This window comes from Electrona antarctica (assembly GCF_951216825.1).
Source record: "Electrona antarctica genome assembly, chromosome: 21".
In the NCBI taxonomy this organism is placed as follows: domain Eukaryota; kingdom Metazoa; phylum Chordata; class Actinopteri; order Myctophiformes; family Myctophidae; genus Electrona; species Electrona antarctica.
This window is the reverse complement of record NC_136802.1, coordinates 40,031,218-40,053,522: the sequence shown is the minus strand read 5'-3', so window position 1 is coordinate 40,053,522 and position 22,305 is coordinate 40,031,218. Positions and strand designations below refer to the sequence as shown.

Below are 22,305 nucleotides of genomic sequence, written 5' to 3'. Positions count from 1 at the left end.
GAGAAGGATATCAAACGGAACACAACCACCCTGAAGACTAATCATTGTGTATATTCCTGCACTATACCTGCATCCAGTGATCTTGGTACATAGAAATTGATCTATTGAAGATTCTGACTTTCAAATGTACATAATTTTTGTTTTGATTGTATTGCTGTATTGTTGTATTGTGCTTTCTGCTTTGGCAATGTAAACGTATGTTTTCTCATGCCAATAAAGCCAATTGAATTGAATTGAATTGAATTGAATTGAATTGAATTGAATTGGCTTAGGGGTTGGATTGGCCAGAAGAACGTCCGGGGAGCCCGGGATCGAGAGTTAGTGTCGAAGTGTCCTTATGAGCAAGACTCTGAACCCCTAATTGCTCCCGATATGCAGGTTGTTGCCTTGCATGGTTTCCACCGCCATCGGTGTGTGAATGTGCAGCAAGGGCGGAATCCAAAAGGGTCGGCCGCCCCGCCGGCCGGTGGCTCCGACGGGCCGGCCGTGTGAATGGGTGCATGTAATGCACAATCTATGTAAAGCGCTTTGGATAAAAGCGCTATATAAATGCACCGTTTACCTTCTCTGTCCATCCGTCCGTCCGTCCGTCCGTCCTCTGGTTTGTAATGGTAAGTGCAAGTTGGGAATAAGCCCAACTTGCACTTACGGTATGTGCCGTGAACTGTCAGCTACACGACTGACTGACTAATGCTACGTTTAAGGTAGTTTAACACTCTTAAGTGTTGCAGGTCGACCCGGTCATAGGTTTAGGAACCTCTTTCTTTTTTTTTTTAAGAATTTTAGGTGAACAGAAGTCTGACAGGAAATGGGGGGGGGGGGGGGGGGGGGGGGGAGATAGGGTGGGCACGCAGCAAAGGTTATCAGGATCGAGACTCAAACCCACCACCCGCTGTCGGGCTGTTAGGATTACCAGCCTATAGGTGCCCAGACGGCCACGCCAACCGCCCGGGGCCAGGAACCTTTTTCTACAGTAGAGGGATGACAGCAGCTGCCAATTAATGTGCAGCGATGATATTACAACCGGACGCGTTGCGTCTCGCGTCTGACACGCCCGGTGGAGCCCCGGTGTAAGAGGTGTATGCAGGACATCGACGGACGTGAGATCACACCCACACACACACACACACACACACACACACACACACACACACAAATATGCACGCACAAAATACACACACACTGGGAACACCTCTAAATTAACATGAATGAATGCTTTATTCTAAAACGTCAGTTGATAACACAGCGTTACACTTTGACCCACATTCCTGTGCTATATGTTATAGTGGAGAAACAACACCCAAACGCTGTTGTTCGCCATCACAGTATGTCATCTTTTTGCGGTACCGTAAACACTGGTGATGATGTCATAGTTACAGACCCCGGGCGTTCCTATAATGGTGATCATGTCACAACAGAATGAGATCTCCACAGAGTCATCGTGTCATTATAGGAGTATATGGGTTTCAATGGGTACAATGTCATAAGAGAGTGATTGCACGAATCCGTGAAGATGAGTTGGCTGCATATTTTGGGTTCCTTTGTGCTTTCACCATGTCTTTCTGTTGCATTGTTGGCTCTGGCGGAATGTCCTTTCAGTCCTTCTTTGTGTCCTACGAGCAGTAAACATAGTGGACTCCAAAGTCTCCAAGTAGACGTCTTGTGCATGTCTTTCTTGAATCGCAGTGTGATTTCTGTTCCCCTCTCTCTGTCTCTCTCTGTCTCTCTCTCTCTCTCTCTCTCTCTCTCTCTCTCTCTCTCTCTCTCTCTCTCTCTCTCTCTCTCTCTCTCTCTCTCTCTCTCTCTCTCTCTCTCTCTCTCTCTCTCTCTCTCTCTCTCTCTCTCTCTCTCTCTCTCTCTCTCCCCCTCTCTCTCGTCTGTTCCTCTCTCCATTTTGGCTACACCCCACCAAAAAGTTTTTTTTGCACACTAGAGTTACAGACCGGTAAAAGGTTGGTTCATTTAGCTGGAGACCCCCTGGAACCACCTCAAGGACTCCCCCCCCCCCCGCCCCCCAACACACACACCTGGAGAACCACTAGCCTGGCTAATAAGCCAGACCGAATCAGCCGTTGGCAAAAAGAAAATGGCCTCCCGCGACAGTGTTGTGTGATATTAGTCTGGCTTATTAGCCAGGCTGGAGAACCACTGCTCTACAATCTACATCGCCTCCATGGCTTCCGGTGTCTTTTTGGCGGTGCTGTGTGCTTGTGCTCGACCGCTGCTGCTGTTCCCACTGCTGGCTCTCTTCATCTGGTACACCGCCTCGGCTGCCTCGTCAGAGAGCACCTGGACAGCAAGGGGGGGGGGGAGTAAGAAATGAAACGGGTCGCGACGAGACACGCTTTGAGCTTGTAGTTCGGCTATTTTTGCCTCTTTTTTGGTTGTGCGCGCTAGAGGGCAGCACGGGTCCATACAATTGGACCCGGTCCGAAACGGAATCTGAACCGAACCGCTACGGATCCGAGAAACATTCTGATTGGCCGCACCGGCCCCCCGGAACCGGCCCCGGGCGCGTGTCGGGATTGGGGTAGAGAGAGACAAAGCGAAAGAGAGAGAGATCGCTCTCGCTCATGTCGAGGTGCATGACGAATGTAATAATTACAACACACGCATGTCTATTTTTTAAACCTATTTTTAAAGTTGAAGGGTTTAATATATAAAGGTGGGTAATTTCAGGTTAACTGCATTTCAGACGTTCCGACCCAGAACCCGCTGCAATTTGGAATGGACCCTGCCCGAGGGACAAGTTCATATTTTGGGCCCGAATCGGCTCGGTTCTCGGTTCGGCTCTCTGGTATTCGGTTCCAGATGGACCCGTGCTGCCCTCTAGTGCGCGTGCACTGTGCATGTGTTTGCGATGGACAGTATACTTACAGCTGGAGTACATTGGCTGTTCTGAAGCTGTGTTGTTTCTACCTTCTCCCCCTTCAAAAGAGAAAGACGTGCAAGTGTTCACGCTTGTGCACGAGCTTGTGTTCTCGAATTATTGACCAGCTGTGGTCAATTGTAAATTGGTTGATTAGAATTGATTGATTACCTCAGGCTCTGGGGTGAGGTCGTCACAGATGGTTGTCATGGTTTCAATCCAGTTGCCATAGATGGATTCCTCTTTAGGGGCAGGCCGCTGCTCACTGTAGGGCACGCAGTACGCACACACACACGCACGCACGCACACACACGCACGCGCACACTCACGCGCACACACACACACACACACACACACACACACACCTCAAATCCCAGCTCTCATATAAACCCTCCCTTATAAACCATTTACTTCTGTCAAGACTGTGAGTCCAGGGGCGCCATGTTTTGTGTGTTCTCTCTCTCTCTCTTTTGGTAGATCTGTGTTACGGCCGCAGGCCTATAGTCTGTATTGGTGCGCACAGTGCGCGCCCCTTGCCTAACCCCTCCCTGCAGATCCGTCAGCGCAGCCATTGGTGGGGATCGTTCCCAAAGCTCCACTGTTGGTCGCCTGCTCCGCATCTCGCTGCTCCGCATCTCCAACCAGCATCTACACCTGCGCCCACCTGACGGCATAAAGGCGTCCTGAAGCCTTCACTCCCGGGCCGCTGCCCGATAGCTGATCTCCAGAGTGGAGTAGGCTAGAGGCAGCGCGCCCTCCGTGCAGAGAGAGAGCACTCACGGAGTAGGAACAGCATACAGTAGCAAGCGTTGCTACATGCTTAAACCATCTATTGAGTGAAACCCCGTTTATTGCAGTAGTCATGCAGTCATTCTATATTCTGAGCACCGGGCCACGGAAGCCTGCTTTTTGTACATTTAGTTAGATTAGATTAGAGTAGGCAATAGTAGGGCACTGTTGTCACTTTATTTCCGTTTGGTAGGTTAGTGTCTAAAACTCAAGAGGCTAGTTTTAGAATGCTTTTGATTATTTCTCTTAGTTGCTCCATGTGTCATTTATGTTTGTCAAAGTTAATGTAATTCACATTGAATACATACATGTAAATATATATTTTCCACTAATTTGTATGCCACAGAAAGAATAATAAAGAACTTTGGCATTTTACCACCTTGCCACAATAACTCGGTGAGTCTTGAAAATGTGTGACAAAATCTTCAATAATAAACAACTCAATTCTTTACGTCTGGCAGTCCCCGGAATAGAGTATTATTTGTGAGATGAGGGGTCGTTGGCCAAGTACATATCATTTTGGGGTCCTTGCCATGAAAAGGTTTGAGCACCACTGATATAGAAACATAACAGAAAACAATTAGGATTTAGAAGACATTTGTAGAATCGGGCCTCATGCAGGTCTTAGTGGGTTGACTACACATGGGGGAGTCCAGTGTTGATTTTGACAGCAAATTTTGATTTAGTTTTAGTCATAGTCTTTTGAAAAAAACGATGTTAAGTTTTAGTCATACTTTTGTCAAGATTTTAGTTGATTTAGTCAACAAAAACATATTTGGGCGGGCCTTGATGTTGTCTTAATGGCAGATTTGATGCAACAAAGCGGACAATGACTTGTATTTTAGGTCTACTGGATCTCTTCTCCAGTAGACCCACCCTAGGTGTGTTCAGACTTGGAGGGTTAGAGCAGCGCGATTACATACAAAGTCAATGCAAAGACGGGAATTGCGCGACCTGGCGCGATACAAACGGGACGAAATGAGGCGAATATATATATATATATTCAGGTCTGAACGCAGCTTAAGAGTGTTTTATTTGTCGACAAAATTGTCAGTATATTTAGTCATATTGTTAATTCTTTCTCTCCCATGTCTGACCAGACAGTGGCCTTGTGGTTAGAGTGTCCGCCCTGAAACTGGGAGGTCGGGGTTCGATCCCCGGCCGGGTCATACCCAAAGACAAATGGGACCCAATTGTTGCCTCCCTGCTTGGCACTCAGCATCAAAGGGTTGGATTGGGGGTCAAATCTACTAATCAAATGATTCCCGAGCGCAGTGCACGCTGCGGCTCACCGCTCCAAGAGATGGGTCAAATGCGGAGAACAAATTTCACTGCGGTAACGTCTGTGACAAATCGTACGACTTTGACTTTGTATATATACGTACGTCGACGCTAGGTGGCGTCCTATACCAAGTCCGTATATATACGTACCCCAACGTGGACTCTGTCTATATAATGGTTGATGATTTAAATATTCGCCTAGGTTCGTCCCGCTTGTGCTGCGCCAGGTCGCGTCGCCGCGCCCGTTCGCGGCGCTCGCACAACTTCTCGTCTTTGCGTTGACTTTGTATGTAATCGCGCAGCTCTAACCATCCAAGTCTGAACGCACCTTCAGTCATAATGGCTTAGCTTTTATTTCGTTTTTTGTCAGTGAACATTTTTCGTCACAGCTTAAAGGTCTATTCATATAGTCCAGTTTTCGGTGAAAGAGGTGACCATCGAAAACTACAACATGGCGTCGCGCTGCGGTGGTCACTGCTCAAACACATCTGTTTTTGTTTTACTAACCAGTGGTCACCGCTTCACCGAAAACTGGACTATGAATAGGCCTTTAGTCCAGGGGTTCTCAACCCGTGGGTCGCGACCCATCGGGGGGTCGCCAAATTATTTTAGGGGGTCCCCAAATTATTAAAAAAAAAAAAAAAAAAGATTTATTTTTAAATTTTATTTTCACTTTTTTTCAAAAATAGCAGACCTACAAGCTCGTAGCGCGCCACTCGGTGGCGCGCTATGAGCTTGTAGATCTGCTATTTTTCAATAGCTAAATTATAACAATGCTTAAAACACCAAAAGGGGTTCCCGCCCAAAATGGTTTAAGGTTATTGTAGCAGTCAATTTATATTGGGGGTCGGGAGGGGGCGGGGCGGGGGTCCCGAGACATTGCCAAAGCATTTCCGGGGGTCCCCGGCCAAAAACGTTGAGAACCCCTGCTTTAGTCCAGTGGTTCCCAGACTTTTTCGTGTCAAGGACCCCCAAAAATACATTTATTAGGCCACGGACCCCCCATTTGAAAACATATGCCAGTGACCCCGATAAGGGAGGATTTGTATGGCTCTAGCAGTTTTTCCGAAACATATTAATTTCATGGACCCCCAGTTTCACACGCATTAAGCTACGGACCCCCGATTTAATGGCATTTCTATCTCTGGTACCCCAATTTATATTGTAAAACCACTGTTAATTTAACTCAGAGTGTACACTCTCTGAGTTACAGACACATACGGGTCCATTTGTTTCCTAACTATCTCTAGCTAGGGACCCCCTGGAACTCCCTCAAGTACTCCTAGGGGTCCCCGGACCCCACTTTGGGAACCCATGCTTTAGTCCAGGGGTTCTCAACGTTTTTGGCCGGGGACCCCCGGAAATGCTTTGGCAATGGCTCGGGACCCCCGCCCCGCCCCCTCCCGACCCCCAATATAAATTGACTGCTACAATAACCTTAATAATAGAGACAATACACCATAAATAAATACTGAAACCAGATATAATCATTAGGGAAGGTGTATGCATGTACTATGTGTACTATGTAAACTCTTCATTTCCATTTTTCCAGCCATTCAGTTTAAAAACTTTTTTTTTTTTTTTTTTTAATAATTTGGGGACCCCCCAAAATTGTTTGGTGACCCCCCGAGGGGTCGCGACCCACGGGTTGAGAACCCCTGCTTTAGTCGACGAAATCAACACGTCAAAGCCGCGCCCGTACCTGATATCGGCGAGGAGGACCTGCTGGGCTTGGAGCTGCCTCTGGGCCTCGTGGACCCGGCCCTCCATGGTCAGCCGGGCACACAGCTGGGCACAATGGACGGCCAGCACAGCCATGTTCAGACCGCCTGCCCACACCCGGCTGGAGAGAGACACGGACGCCACAACAAGCATTTAAAATACGATGCAAGTTGGAAATGCATGCCCCACCCAGTAATTATGTGTCCATTTTATGCCCATATATGGAGTTCTTTTTCAGGCATGGCCAAATATTTATTTAAAAAAATTAGTTAGTAGTTAGTTACTAATATATATTTATAGTAGTAATTTTGATTATTATTATAAAACATAATTATCCACTTCAAACCTATATACAATTTAGGCCATTTGAAAATAGTCAATGCATCGCAATTCTTCTTTTACTTAACAGTATTTTTACATTGCAGTATCGATAATGATCACTGGATTCAGAGAGAGAGAGAGAGAGAGAGAGAGAGAGAGAGAGAGATGTTTTCATCAATCAATCAATCAATCAAAACGTTATTTGTATAGCACATTTCATACAGCAAGTGCAACCCAATGTGCTTCACAGATTTACAAATATAAAAGACGTTAGAGGAAATGGAAAAAACAAAGAAAGAAAAATAAATCATTGGAAAACAAGGATAATGATATGACCTAATTAAAAGCAATGCTAAAAAGGTATGTGGATTCAGAGAGCCGCAGGTTTAACAGGCAGGCTGTTACACATTATAGGACCATGGTAAATGGTAAATGGTGCATTTATATAGCGCCTTTATCCAAGGAGATTGTGCATTACATTCACCCATTCACACACACATTCATACACCGACAGCAGAGGAAACCATGCAAGGCACCAACTAGCACATCGGGAGCAATTAGGGGTTCAGTGTCTTGCTCAAGGACACTTCGACAGTAACTCTGGGGGAGCCCGGGTTCGAACTGGCAACCTTATGGTTGCCATCCAGGCACTCTACCCCTGAGCCACCGCCGCCCCTTTTCAGACAAATATGCAGGTGCATTGCCATGAATAGATTTAAAAACTAGCAGAAGGACCTTAAAATCAATTCTAGATAAAACAGGCAACCAGTGAAGTGATTTTAAAATGGGTGTGTGATGTGTGCTCTCCGTCTGGTCTTAGGGCCGATTCATACTCCTATTTTACCGCTGTTTCGGCGCTGTAGTGCCGAAATGATTTCGGCTCGTCAGAAATTTTCAGTAGCACCGAAGAGCCGACTTTAGGACGGTACCCGCCCCCCCCCGAACCTCAAATGACGTCACATTGTAGGCTCTACAGAGCCGAACCGACTTTTATTCGTCTCTAAAATAGGAGTATGAATCGACCCTTAGTCAGTACGCGTGCTGCTGCATTCTGGACTAGTTGTAGCTGCATTCTGGACTAGTTGTAGCTGCATTCTGGACTAGTTGTAGCTGCATTCTGGATTCTGGACTAGTTGTAGCTGCATTCTGGATTCTGGACTAGTTGTAGCTGCATTCTGGACTAGTTGTAGCTGCATTCTGGACTAGTTGTAGCTGCATTCTGGACTAGTTGTAGCCGGGCAACTTCTTTTTTAGGGACACCAGATAGGAGAGCATTGCAGTAATCTAGCCTGCTAGTGATAAATGCGTGCATTAGCCTTTCTGTATCAGCCTGTGAGAGAAACCCACGGACTCTGACAATATTCTTCAGGTGATAAAAAGACACTTTGGTGATGTTACTGATACATATGGGCCTTGGAATTGAGATTGGAATCAAATAGGTTTTTTTACCTGATCCTTGGTGTTTAATGAGCATGATTTAAGTTTAGCAGATACTTGTTCCCTGTGGGGGTCATCCCCAATAACTAGGATTTCAGTTTTGTCTTTATTTAACTGGAGAAAGTTTTCTGACATCCAGACATTGATATCCGAGATGCAGTTTGTTAGGGTGTCAATGGGGCTGAGGTCCTTAGGGGATACAGATATATAAAGTTGCGTGTCGTCCGCATAGCTATGGAAATCAATTTTGTGTCTCCTGATGACATTGCCTAGTGGCAGCATGTACAAATTAAAAAGCATAGGACCTAGGATAGAGGTTTAGGTTTATTTATTTAGCACGTAGTACAAAATATAGACAATACATATCAAAGAACAAAAATACAATGCAAGGAAAGGAAGAAGCCAGCTGGCTTATTTGGAATCCTTTCCTGTATGGAAGAGGTCATTGATTTAAAACAGATTAAAAGTTCAATTAAGAACAATACAAAAGTCTACAAGTTTGGCAAAGGGGGGCAGCTGTGCAATAAAGAAATAGAAAACACAGACTGCACAAAAAAGGGAAATAAACAATACAAACAACAAACACACAAAAGAAAAGTAAATCATGTAATCTACAGAGAGAGGAAGAAATAAGATATTTCTTTAGATGTTTTTTGAATATTGGCAAGGATAATGAGGATTTAAGTGAAGCATCTAGGGAATTCCATAGAAGAGGGCCTCTAAATTTGATGAAAGATTGATGTTTGGAAGTGCGACAAAAAGGTAATTCAAAATCATCTCTTTGCCTTTGTGGGGTAGGAGTGAGAGCCTTGGGGAACCCCACATGACATCTCCATCTTTTCAGAGGTATGGTCACCCAGGGCTACAAAGGAGTCTCGACCTGTCAGATAGGATCTGAACCACTTGAGGACAGTGCCAGAGAGTCCAACGTGGCACTCAAGTCTGTCCAAAAGAGTGTTGTGGTCAATCGTATCAACCGCCGCAGGTCCAGTGGTCATGATGCTGTGTCATCATTCCTGTACAATAACTTGTACAGTACATGCTATTTTTAGTCTGTTATTGGAAGATGTTGACACTCCTGTTGAATCCTGGCTCTCTCCCAAATGTTGTAGTGTACACAGTTGTTGAAACTCACATGCCCATGCACACTCACATATGCATGGCATGACGCACGCACGCACACACCTACCTGGCGGTGGTAACTCCGCGTTGTTCAGTGATGATACGGGTGACTTTCTGTTGGTCTCTGGTCTTAAAACTCAACTGGAGCTGAAATGGCAGTCTGTCTCTCTGGAGGAAATCTGTTGACGCGCACGCACGCACACACACGCGCACGCGCACACACACACACACACACACACACACACACACACACACACACACACACACACACACACACACACAGTACTATCAACATTAGTCAAAGTGTGTGTATGTGTGTGTGTGTGTGTGTGTGTGTGTGTGTGTGTGTGTTTTATCTTACTTTCCACGCTGTCCACTTTAACAGCAAACTGGAAAGTGATCTCCAGCCCCTCTGTTACGTTCCCTATGTCTCTGACCAGCTTGTGGTTACTGTCATCCTCATAGGGAAAATACCTAGAGAGAGAGAGGGAGAGGGAGAGAGGGAGAGGGGGAGGGAGAGGGGGAGGGAGAGAGAGAGAGAGAGAGAGAGAGAGAGAGAGGGGGAGGGAGAGAGGGAGGGAGAGGGAGAGGGAGAGGGAGAGGGGGAGAGGGGGAGGGAGAGGGAGAGAGGGAGAGGGAGAGGGAGAGGGGGAGGGAGAGAGGGAGAGAGGGAGGGAGGGAGGGAGAGGGAGAGGGAGAGAGAGAGAGATGGGGGGGTGATCATTGGAGAGGTAAGGACAGAAGGAGAGAGAGAGAGAGAGAGAGAGACACAGAGAGACACAGAGAGACAGAGAGAGAGAGAGATGGGGGGGGGGGGTGATCATTGGAGAGGTAAGGACAGAAGGAGAGAGAGAAAGATAAATCAATTTCAGTCAGGACAACTCATGAATGGATGGAATATATTTATCGAATATAAAATGAGCAATATATTTATTATGGTTTGCAGATGACGATGGTGACAATTTAAGGACTTTTAAGATATTTTTTAATACTTGGGGGAAAAAAAGACCATCACTGCATCAAAAGTAATCAACAGACTATAAAAACCTGGTCAAACATTGGCAAAAATGTCAGATAAAAGATAAGAGGCCACTGATAGATAAATTCTGACATGTTGTTTACACGTCATGTCAAGTTGGCCACTCCATCATATTCTGTTGCTCAACACATATAGAACTTGGGCCCAGACCGTGTTCCATATAGGTCATATTTGGTCATCTTGCCCTTTTTATCATTTTACTCTTAGCCTACTGCCTGTTTACTCCGGGTTGTTCTTCTTATCATCATAAATGTCATGTCATCCATGTTTATGGCCAAAATATGTTTTCATCTGTCCCATTTAATATCTTGTTGACTCCTTATTCGGTCTCCATACTGTCTTTCCCCAGTCAAGTTAAGTCGCATACTGAAAGGTCTATTTTGATTTGAGACTACATGCATTTGACCTTGATGCCTAGTGAGAAAGTAGATAGCAGGCCATTTCTCTGTTACGAGTTTACAGCTAGCAGGGAAAGAATGTTATCTTCAGGTTGCCATAGCAACGCCAGCCTCTGTGCTTTCCCGGTCTATGGTCATCAATGACTGAACCAAGGAAGATGTCACAATACCAGTCTCATCATCCATGTGCTGGTCCAATGAGTGCTCGACAACGAGCACCACCGTGGGATATTGCGGAAATGAACTATTTACCAGCCAATGAACGTTTATCAACAACTGACGTCAGATGCAGTATAAGCCAGGAAGATGCTGTGAAGAGGGGAGTTCGGATCCATATTGGAACAATTGAATACTCTAAATTATAGTGATGTATTGTACTATTATTATTATTATCTGAACCATGTAGCACATTCTCTATGTAAATTGACTTTATTACCTACTAAAAATTACAGTTAAAACCTTAAACTTCCTCTCAGAACTTTATTTCGTCTGTCTCCAATTCGTTTTTAAGGTATCCTTCTATTTTTTATGGTAGAGTGACTGTCATTCAAGATTTAAAGGGCTACTCACTCATTTTTAAGGTAAATACAGCACGGTATTTGGTCTCCCTGCTGGGTTATTGAAGATATATATATATATTTACAGTCCTTTCTAATTAGCATTACAGAATAGATATAATTTATTTGTATCCATTAATACGATCCTTGGGGTCGCCGGAATTTTATTTCCATCAGCCACTCTTTCTTCTTTTTCTCCTTCTGAAATGTACACTCTGAAGCGATGTTGCCCTGTTGCCCCTGTTAAGTGCTGACTTGATGCCATATGTAGTCCATCTGAAGAAAGCGAGGATTATACAGAGACATTGGAGATGGAGCCACTTGGAGGGGGGGATGAGGGGGGAGGGGGGAAAGAGGGGTGAAAAATAATAATCCTGGGAATTGCACTTGTGTCCTTGTATATATCTAAGAGAAATGCTGTCTATACTGTACTGCTTTTTCCAAATAAAATAAATATTATTTAAAAAAAAAAAGATAAAAGAGGCAAACATTTAGAAAGTAGATGATCGACAAGCTTGCAGAGCTTACAGAGCGGCTGTGACTCAGGAGGTAGAGCAGGTCGTCCAATGATCCGTGGGTCGGCGGTTCGAATCCCGGCTTCTCCTGTCTACATGTCGAAGTGTCCTTGGGCAAGACACTGAACCCCAAATTGCTCCCGATGTACTGGTTGGTACCTTGCATGGCTTCCGTCGCCATCGGTGTATGAATGTGTGTGTGAATGGGTGAATGTAATGCACAATCTAAGTAAAGCGCCTTGGATAAAGGCGCTATATAAATGCACCATTTACCATTTACCATTTACAACATCTATACCTGTGGAACCGAGTCAAACACAATGTAATGCCTCAACTCGCCAGGCTCCTTCCCAGCACCTCCCACCCGCTCACTGCTGAAACTTCCGGGGGGGAAAACAGGGGCGTTGCACTAGACTAGACCACCACACGTGGCAGCTGTTCCCTTGTCCCGCCATCCACTCACATGCCATCTGGGGCCAGCAGAGTCAGCCTGACGCCCGTCGCCAGGACGTTGTCCGCCAAGGCCGACTGGATCTCCATCGCCACGGTGACCATGTTGACGATGTTCACCTGTGTGCGGGAGCAATATGGTGGTGAAAAAAATACGCAAAACAGCAGAAAAGAAAAGGTCAATGGGTAAAAAAAACCTTAAAAGGCTTAACACTAGCACGTCGGAGCGGTCTTTCTGACCGATTTTGAAATTTTGAAGTGGATTTTCTTTGCCCATGAAGTCCTGAGAAAGTTCCCCTTGCATGACTTTTTCTAAATGTTCGATTCAAATCATCTCTGTTTTTTTTCCCATCTGAAACGTTTTGTAAATATGATTTTAGACATGCTTATACCTAAGTCTATGACTGAACTTTTTCGGTCACATTGACCGCCGTCCCCCATTCTCCCCCCGCAAGCAGTGAAGTTTCACACCTCCCGACAGCTGGAGACGGCATTGTTCAAGCCAATGGCTTAAATCCTCCATTTTTGGCCAGTACAACCAGTCTGATACTGTTGGTCACTGGGAGCTGACCAGTACAACCACAGTCTGATACCGGTGGTCACTGGGAGCTGACCAGTACAACCACAGTCTGATACCGTTGGTCACTGGGAGCTGACCAGTACAACCACAGTCTGATACCGTTGGTCACTGGGAGCTGACCAGTACAACCACAGTCTGATACTGTTGGTCACTGGGAGCTGACCAGTACAACCACAGTCTGATACTGTTGGTCACTGGGAGCTGACCAGTACAACCACAGTCTGATACTGTTGGTCACTGGGAGCTGAACAGTACAACCACAGTCTGTTACCGTTGGTCACTGGGAGCTGACCAGTACAACCACAGTCTGATACTGTTGGTCACTGGGAGCTGACCAGTACAACCACAGTCTGATACTGTTGGTCACTGGGAGCTGACCAGTACAACCACAGTCTGATACCTTTGGTCACTGGGAGCTGACCAGTACAACCACAGTCTGATACTGTTGGTCACTGGGAGCTGACCAGTACAACCACAGTCTGTTACCGTTGGTCACTGGGAGCTGACCAGTACAACCACAGTCTGATACTGTTGGTCACTGGGAGCTGACCAGTACAACCACAGTCTGATACCGTTGGTCACTGGGAGCTGACCAGTACAACCACAGTCTGAAACCGTTGGTCACTGGGAGCTGACCAGTACAACCACAGTCTGATACCGTTGGTCACTGGGAGCTGACCAGTACAACCACAGTCTGATACTGTTGGTCACTGGGAGCTGACCAGTACAACCACAGTCTGATACCGTTGGTCACTGGGAGCTGACCAGTAGAACCACAGTCTGATACTGTTGGTCACTGGGAGCTGACCAGTACAACCACAGTCTGATACCGTTGGTCACTGGGAGCTGACCAGTAGAACCACAGTCTGATACTGTTGGTCACTGGGAGCTGACCAGTACAACCACAGTCTGATACCGTTGGTCACTGGGAGCTGACCAGTACAACCACAGTCTGATACCGTTGGTCACTGGGAGCTGACCAGTACAACCACAGTCTGATACCGTTGGTCACTGGGAGCTGACCAGTAGAACCACAGTCTGATACCATTGGTCACTGGGAGCTGACCAGTAGAACCACAGTCTGATACTGTTGGTCACTGGGAGCTGACCAGTACAACCACAGTCTGATACTGTTGGTCACTGGGAGCTGACCAGTAGAACCACAGTCTGATACTGTTGACCATTGGGAGCTACAGTGAAACTACGGGGTCAGGTCTGTGTTTATGTGGTATGATGACAGACCATGAGCTGATCTGAGACCAGTGACACTATGGGGTCAGGTCTGTGTTTATGTGGTATGATGACAGACCATGATCTGATCTGAGACCTGTGGCACAGTGAGGTTACGGTATAGGTCTACAGTACACGTGTGTACCAGCTGGTTGTACTTCTTTAACCCATGTAGGCCTGACGTCGAAATTAAAAAAAAAATATCTTCTTTATCCTGACAGTTTTATTAAAAACCCATGTGTATATGTCAGTTGTTCTCAAACATATTCATGTCAAGGAACCCCAAATATATACATGACATTGGCCACCGACCCCCATCTGAAAATATGTACTGTAGTTACAGGGACCCTCAGTAGCAAAGATTTGAGTTGAAAACTCGCTCTGAAAGAACATATATTCAAAGATTTCATGCACATTTTCACGATTTTTCAAAAATAGCAGACCTACAAGCTCGTAGCGTGCCACTCGGTGGCGCGCTATGAGCTTGTAGATCTGCTATTTTTCAATAGCTAAAGTATTACATCACGTTTAAAACACCAAAAGGGGACATGCATGTATTTCAGACGGCACAGTGTGTGTACTGCAGTACTCCATACATATCTGATCTCACCATCAACCAGTTCCTTATTAGTAGCACAGTGTGTACAGTGTCTAGAGTAAACATCCTATCAGAACAATCTTACTGTACTGTAGGAAGACCAGCCTCCTCCCTCCAGAACAGAGACAGCGTTGTGTCAAGGATCTATTTTTTTTATCTCTGCCAATTAAGCCAAAGGTAGGGCAGTGGTTATTGTTGCTATACGCCTCTGTGTGTGTGTGTGTGTGTGTGTGTGCGCGTGCGTGCGTGCGTGCGTGCGTGCGTGCGTGCGTGCGTGCGTGCGTGCGTGCGTGCGTGCGTGCGTGCGCGCGTGTGTGTGTGTGTGTGTGTGTGTGTGTGTGTGTGTGTGTGTGTGTGTGCGTGTCCTAACTAACATCACAAACCGCTTCAATGATCATCAGCAAATTTCTTGCACACGCAGGCCAAACAATTTGTGAATTCCTCATCTCAGACCCTCCAAGCTATGGGATACATATACCAGAAAGTGTTCCTTGAGGGGGTTGCTTAGAGCTATGGGGGTCTTTGAAATAAAAACGTCCCGCTGGCTTAGTGCAACTAGCCAATGTGCACGGCTACGTAAGTTATCAATCTAGCATTTGAGATCCTCACTACGGTAGAATACTATTTTTCACACCGCGAATGCGAAACGACGCGTTGTGCGCTTGTAGATCTGCTATTTTCACTAGTTTGAGCCCCGGGCAAACATCGAATCTCTCTTTTGGCTCGACCTGAAAAAGTTTGGGAACCACAGCTTTACGGTACATGATTCAAATAGTTTCAAGGATTACCAGGTCAGACATGCCCTTCACGTTGTCTCTCATCTGTCCTACTCTGAACCTTTGGCTAGGTATTTGGTCTATGTAATAATACACTTCCTGGCATCTGTGCTGTTGCTTTAAAGTTGGAGTCAACAACATAAATGAATGCAGCTATTTTATACTTCTTCAGGTGACAGTGCTGTGCAAAAGTACCAAGAATAACCAGTCTACAAGCTGAGCTGCCTCGTGAAAAATTAACTATTTTGAAAACCCTTTTTTTTAATTTTATCCCACGATTTTGTAACCCATTTTTCACCCCTGTGTCAATTATCTAATGTGATCCTGGGCTCTACACACCCTCCGCCAACCTAGTCCCCATATATGGGGGACATGGGGAGAGCAACGGACTTGAACTCATGCTTCCTTCATGCCTCAGTGTCCAAGTTGCTCCTTTACACCTGACAGGGGGGAGTTTCCCTGGTTGGACGTAGCACATGGAAGGAACACGTTATTCCAACCAGTTCCTTTCCCCTCCATAGGCGCCCTGGCTGGCCAGGGGGAGGCAGTTTAGAGACCAGGATTACTGCATGTTTTTTATGAGGGTACCTACCCTATAGGGGACACGGGGAGAACATGCAAACTCCACACAGAAAGGCCCTTTCGCCAACCCCGCCTTGGGTATGGGCACTGATGACGCGGAGGAGGAAACACGCCACCAGCACCCACAGCGTCCCGAGCGGGAATCTAACCTGTGAGGCGACAGCACTACCAACTGTGCCACCGTGCCCCCGAAAAACCAAAATTTGATTTAGAAAATGTTTGTGCCAGGTGAAGCCTGGCCTATTTTCACTCGGGTTGGCTTTGAGGACAACGCCGCCTATAAGCCAATGAGAGTGCCTCCTAACCCTAATAGCCAATGGGAGTGCCTCCTAAGCCCTGAAAGGCCGCAACGCGGAAGTGTTAACACAGACTCTGCAACACCGCAGTATAACTATATGGCCGCAGCGTGGAGCGTCTCACAACATCGGCTAATGTAAACTGGAGCTACACAACAAAACTCAGTGATTGAACGTCGGAAAACGAACGCAAACAACGGCCAGGAGTTTGTCAGAGAGAAACATACACGTTAAAAACATAATAACCAAAAATAATATCTTTTTTTTAAAATAACGGTGGGACAGGTGCACAACGGAGAGCACTTGTTTCACTTGGCAGCTAATGATACGCGTGTCATTCTTGTGTCTTGTTGCCGTTATTGGCAAATGAAGCTGAAGTAGCCAATCGCTATTGTTGATATGCATACATTTTGCACTGGCTATGTTGGTGTGTTGGTCATCTGCAGTCTACCAAGCTGTGTAGATTCTGACCGGTTATTTTGTATGATGAACACGTTTCCTTCGCACAAAAGGCTGAATAAATAACACCAAAAACGAAATAAACCAAATATGGGTATCATGTGCGTGTGCATGTCTCACCCGGCCCCCAGTGCTGTCTGCCAGCAGGCCCACCTCTGCCAGACGACAGTCTGTCCCTTCAAATGTCATGATTGATACTATCACCCTGAAAGACAGAGAGACACATCAACATTTCACTGAAAACGATTCACAATTTGTGTTATAGAAAGAAAGAAAGAAAGAAAGAAAGAAAGACGTAATCACAAATTTCGGAATAACAATTTAGGCATTTAGTGGATACTCTTTCTTAATCCAGAGAGACTTTACACTAAGCAAGAACAACACAAGGTAATTTACATCAAATGCATAGAAATAGTCAACTAGGATCATGAAGTAAACCCATAGCCATCAATCTAACAGTAAGAATATCCGTACATTGAAACTATAAACACTAGGATGCTTATAATCCTCACCCACTCGCAGCTGCCTGGTGAGACAGCTTTCTGTAGAAAGATGCAGAGGATGAGGAAGAGGAGGGAACCTGCTCCATTGCTCCCAATCCGATGTTGGCTCTGCCATCCGTACACAGAATCACCTGAGGACACAGATTGAGTTGAGTTACAAACTCCATTACCCAGAATTCTGCATTACAACTGTGCCTGTGACCTTATCTCACACCTGTGATATACTCGATAACAAATTGTATCAGATGGTTATTGTAAAAATGGTTCCTGCTAGGCAATTACACTGCTTACAACAGTGGTTCCCAAAGTGTGGTCCGGGGACCCCCAGGGGTACTTGTGGGAGTTCCAGGGGGGACCCAGCTAAATGATCATTTGTAACCAAATGGACCCTTATGGGTCTGTAACTCAGAGAGTGTACAGATGATTTGTGTACAAAAATGTGTACACTCTCAGAGTTAAATTAACAGTGGTTTTACGATATAAATTGGGGTACCAGAGATAGAATTAAATCGGGGATCCGTGGCATAATGCGTGTGAAACTGGGGGGTCCTTGAAATGAATATGTTTCGGAATCACTGCTGGAGACGTAAAAATCCTCCCTTATCGGGGTCGCTGGCATATGTTTTCAAATGGGGGGTCCGTGGCCTAATAAATGTTGATTTGGGGGTCATTGACATGAAAGAGTTTGGGAACCACTGGCTTACAAGATCCGACCTACAGTAAAAAGTGAACTCGGGTAAGGATGAAGCGTTGAGGGGAGCTAGCCATGCCAATGCATGGCTTTCCCAAATGACGTCATGTGGCAGCCAATTCTATGGATTTTTAATGTTCGTTTAGAGCCTTAGACTGGCTGATATAAATACAGTGGGTGGCTCTCACTTCAAACGAGTGTGATTTTGTTTTACATTTAACCCATTTTGTGCGGGAACCCCTTTTGGTGTTAGCATTATGTTATGCTTTGGCTATTGAAAAATAGCAGATCTACAAGCTCATAGCGCGCCACCGAGTGGCGTGCCACAAGCTTGTAGGTCTGCTATTTTTGAAAAATCAAAGAACGACTGACATAGAAACATAGCTTTTTCAGAAAACTGTCAGGATGTAGAAGACATTTTTAGAATCTGATCTCAGGTCAAAATGGGTTAAAACCTCCAATTAATTTTGCCCATTTTTCTCCCCAATTTAGTTATTATGCAAATTAAGTCCTCCAGCTGCTTGCATAATGTAGATAGGGGGTATGTGCAGTCACCCTCCCCCGCCCGGATTCCGGCCCCTCGTTGAACAAGGGGCCAATTGTGTTCATATAAACTTCCGGCAAAGCCGGCTGCACCACGGTGGATTCAAAACCACTAGACTCCATGTTCATGTGCTACTCGACTCGCATGACCAAATAAATAAACAAACAAACAAACAAATAAGAAAGCTCATACCTTTGAGCCTGGGTACCGTGACGCCATGGCAACGGAGACCAGAGCAGCCGGTCCGAGACAGGTGGCACCGTGATCTCTGAACCTGGACATGGAGACATGCTCGGGTGTTGCGCTCTGAAAATAGCAGATCCACTATCAGATCTGCTATTTTCAGCATGCAACCAAGACAGACAGACAGACAGACAGACAGACAGACAGACAGACAGACGTGTGTACTTAGAACACACTCACTCGTTGACTTTCTGCAGAAGCGCTTGGTAGCACTCCGCTATACAATGTGGTGTGCTGTAGGCCACGCCCTCTTGCCATATATGGTCGTAGTCAAACAGTGCCCAGTCCGTGAACCTGGTGGGTTCTCTGGTCCCGTCCCCGTAAACCACCACCTGGACATATAAGGGACACAGGAGGGGGACACAGTGATGATGTGGTCCAACATACTAGATAAAGAGTCATCCACTAGTGCAGTAGCCTGGAACTCACCTATGCTTTTTATGGCATAGGCAGCTCCCGGCAGGATCCGCCGGGAGAAACTATGTGCAGCTGCGCGACATGAGACTAATTACTTAGAGCGACAGAGAGAGGAGTGTGTGTGTGTACATGTGTGCGTGTGTGTCAATTTAACAAAGGTGCAGACGATCAGAAATCAGCAGAGAGTGAGGGGCAATTCACACTATGGTCCCGGGTTCGGACTCGGGACCACTTGTCAGATGTTGTGGTAATGTGAATGATGCGTACCGTTCCCGGGAGCGGATCGCCCAACCGTCCCCGAGACCGCATGGGGGGCGGGTCTCTGGACTGTTGAAGTGTATTCAGATACGGATCGTTCCAATGTGAATGCATGCGTACCTAAAGAAGGAAGTGGACTGTTTTTTTTTTAGAACGTGACATGATCTCTAGTCGACGAGCCAAGCGTCAACAATAAAAAACACAGACGCTGCACGAAGCGTAACACCAGCTCATTTCTCAATGCCGCCCGTCGCCGATCTACAAGCTCACAACGCGTCGCGTGAGCTTGCAGAACTGCTATGTTGAATCTGCTATACACGCAGCACCGCAGTACGCGCTGATCTTGGACTACACGTGGGCTTTGCTTGGCATAGTTTCCAAAGTAAAACAAAATAATAATAATGCTAAAGTAGAATCCATTAAACTAATATCAAACACGACACTGGAGCACAGAACTGACTGACACAGTGAATAGCAGGCAGGCTGACAGTGACGTAGTATAACGGCAAAGAGCCAAAAGAGGCAATGCAATGCAGTGTGTCTGGATTTATTGGAGACAATGTCGCAGAGTTGATGGTCAGTATCCGTGCGCACCAGCCATCAAGCACACGACCATCTGGAGGATCAAAGTGTGTTATGCAAGTGTACCCGGGTGCGCTGTTGAATCTCGGGCAATGTGAATCATGGCCATCGGGGACCAGGCAACCGTATTCGGAAACGGTTCCAATGAAACGGATTCAGTCCCTCTCAGTGTGAATTGCCTATGAGAGATGTTTGCACTACTCTATGCCGAATTGAAGTGGACTCGGACCCAGACTTTTTTTTCCTCCCTGGAAATAAAAACGTCTGGGTTTTCGAGGCTACTAGTGCAGTGGTTCTCAACCTTTTCAGGCTGTGAGTGACCCCCCAAAATAATCATAATTGAACTGGGGACCCCCCAAAATAATCATAATTGAACTGGGGACTCCCCAAAATAATCATATTTGAACTGGGGACCCCCCAAAATAATCATATATGAACTGGGGACCCTCCCACCTTTGCAAACACTTGGAATGTAGGCGTTGAGGCATTGCATTTAGTTTGACTCGGTTCCACAGATAGTGTGAACTATCTGTGGCAGAAGGAACACGTTATTCCAACCAGTTCCTTTCCCCTCCATCAGGCGCCCCGGCTGGCCAGGGGGAGGCAGTTTAGAGACCAGGATTACTGCATGGTTTTTGTGAGGGTACCTACCCTATAGGGGACACATGCAAAACTCCACACAGAAGGGGCCTTTCGCCAACCCCGCCTCGGGCACTGATGACGCAGAGGAGAGAACACAGCGTCGCGAGCGGGAATCGAACCCAGGACCTTCTAGCTGTGAGGCGACAGCACTAGCGACCCCCAACTGCTAACTGCTATTTTTGAATAGCCAAATTAACGTGGTTAAAATCTAAAATGACACAGATTCTCTCCCGGTGTTAATGGGCCACCCAATGTAGAAATGCCATATAGATAATATACGAGAAAATAGTCCGGAATTCAAACTTTACTGGAGTATAAAAGTACAAAAGTATTAGTATCAAAATGTACTTAAAGTTCCTAAAGTTGAACGTACTCATTATGCAGAAGGTCCCATTTCACTTTCAAGTTTTCAAATATGTAAAAATCATTTGAAAATAGCCGATCTACAAGCTCACAATTGGTCGCCATGTGACGAGACACGTGTGATCCCCAACACGGTTTCTAAACAGCCGCCGCCTAGTCTAGAGAACCCATCTAGGCCCGACGTCGAAATTTAAAAGAAGTCTTCTAAATCCTCCAGTTTTCTGAAATAAATATTTTCACGATTTTTCAAAAATAGCAGACCTACAAGCTCGTAGCGCGCCACTCGGTGGCGCGCTACGAGCTTGTAGATCTGCTATTTTTCAATAGCTAAATTACAAAACAATGTTTAAAACACCAAAAGGGGTTCCTGCTCAGAATGGGTTAATTGTAATAGAGATATATACTTCATAATTGCTAACCCACGTTAGAATAATAATATGGATTCAACAGATGCAGTTTGGTTTTGCGTTAATAGAGCATGAGCATTGGACGTTGCAAATGGCTGGTAACGATTCTGTGCTGTCAGCGATGCAATCAATCTAGGTAAGAGGTCAAATTGTAACAGATGTAATCGCATTTACAGTCGTTTTCCCACAGTCTCTTTGTGTGTGTGTGTGTGGTAATATTCCAAACTAAGTTGTTGACATCTTGACAGGCCTTGCCTTACCATGACACTGAACAAATCTCACTATCACTCACTGTTTCGCGCGCACACACACACACACACACACACACACACACACACACACACACACACACACACACACACACACACACACACACACACACACACACACACACACACACACACACACACACACACACACACACACACACACACACACACACGTGGGCATGTCCTAGCACATACTATATACTAGAGTGAATGCCCTAGCAGCTAGGGCATTCACTCTAGTCATTTTTACTAGTTGACTAGTTGCCTAGTTTACTAGTCGACTAGTTGTTTAACTACCTATTATGTAAAAAATAATAATAATAATGTAAATAAATATTTGTACATTGGTGACTATAACTATAATC

The 22,305-nt window shown here is 45.8% G+C and overlaps 1 protein-coding gene across 2 annotated transcripts in view; it reads right to left on the bottom strand.

Moving 5' to 3' along the window:
- Positions 1-2,053: 2,053 nt before the first annotated feature.
- The window catches only part of LOC306914099 (circularly permutated Ras protein 1), a 29,533-nt gene continuing 9,281 nt past the window's right edge, over positions 2,054-22,305 (bottom strand). For both annotated transcript variants that reach the window (XM_079491007.1, XM_079491008.1), the window contains 11 exons: positions 19,183-19,334; positions 18,952-19,033; positions 17,534-17,655; positions 17,142-17,226; positions 12,514-12,620; positions 9,903-10,015; positions 9,609-9,720; positions 6,642-6,782; positions 3,041-3,134; positions 2,878-2,928; positions 2,054-2,289 (listed from right to left, as the gene is read on the bottom strand). In XM_079491007.1, coding sequence (XP_079347133.1) covers positions 2,161-2,289; positions 2,878-2,928; positions 3,041-3,134; positions 6,642-6,782; positions 9,609-9,720; positions 9,903-10,015; positions 12,514-12,620; positions 17,142-17,226; positions 17,534-17,655; positions 18,952-19,033; positions 19,183-19,334 — 1,188 coding nt within the window. In that variant the 3' untranslated portion in view covers positions 2,054-2,160. The remainder of the gene's footprint in view (positions 2,290-2,877; positions 2,929-3,040; positions 3,135-6,641; positions 6,783-9,608; positions 9,721-9,902; positions 10,016-12,513; positions 12,621-17,141; positions 17,227-17,533; positions 17,656-18,951; positions 19,034-19,182; positions 19,335-22,305) is intronic.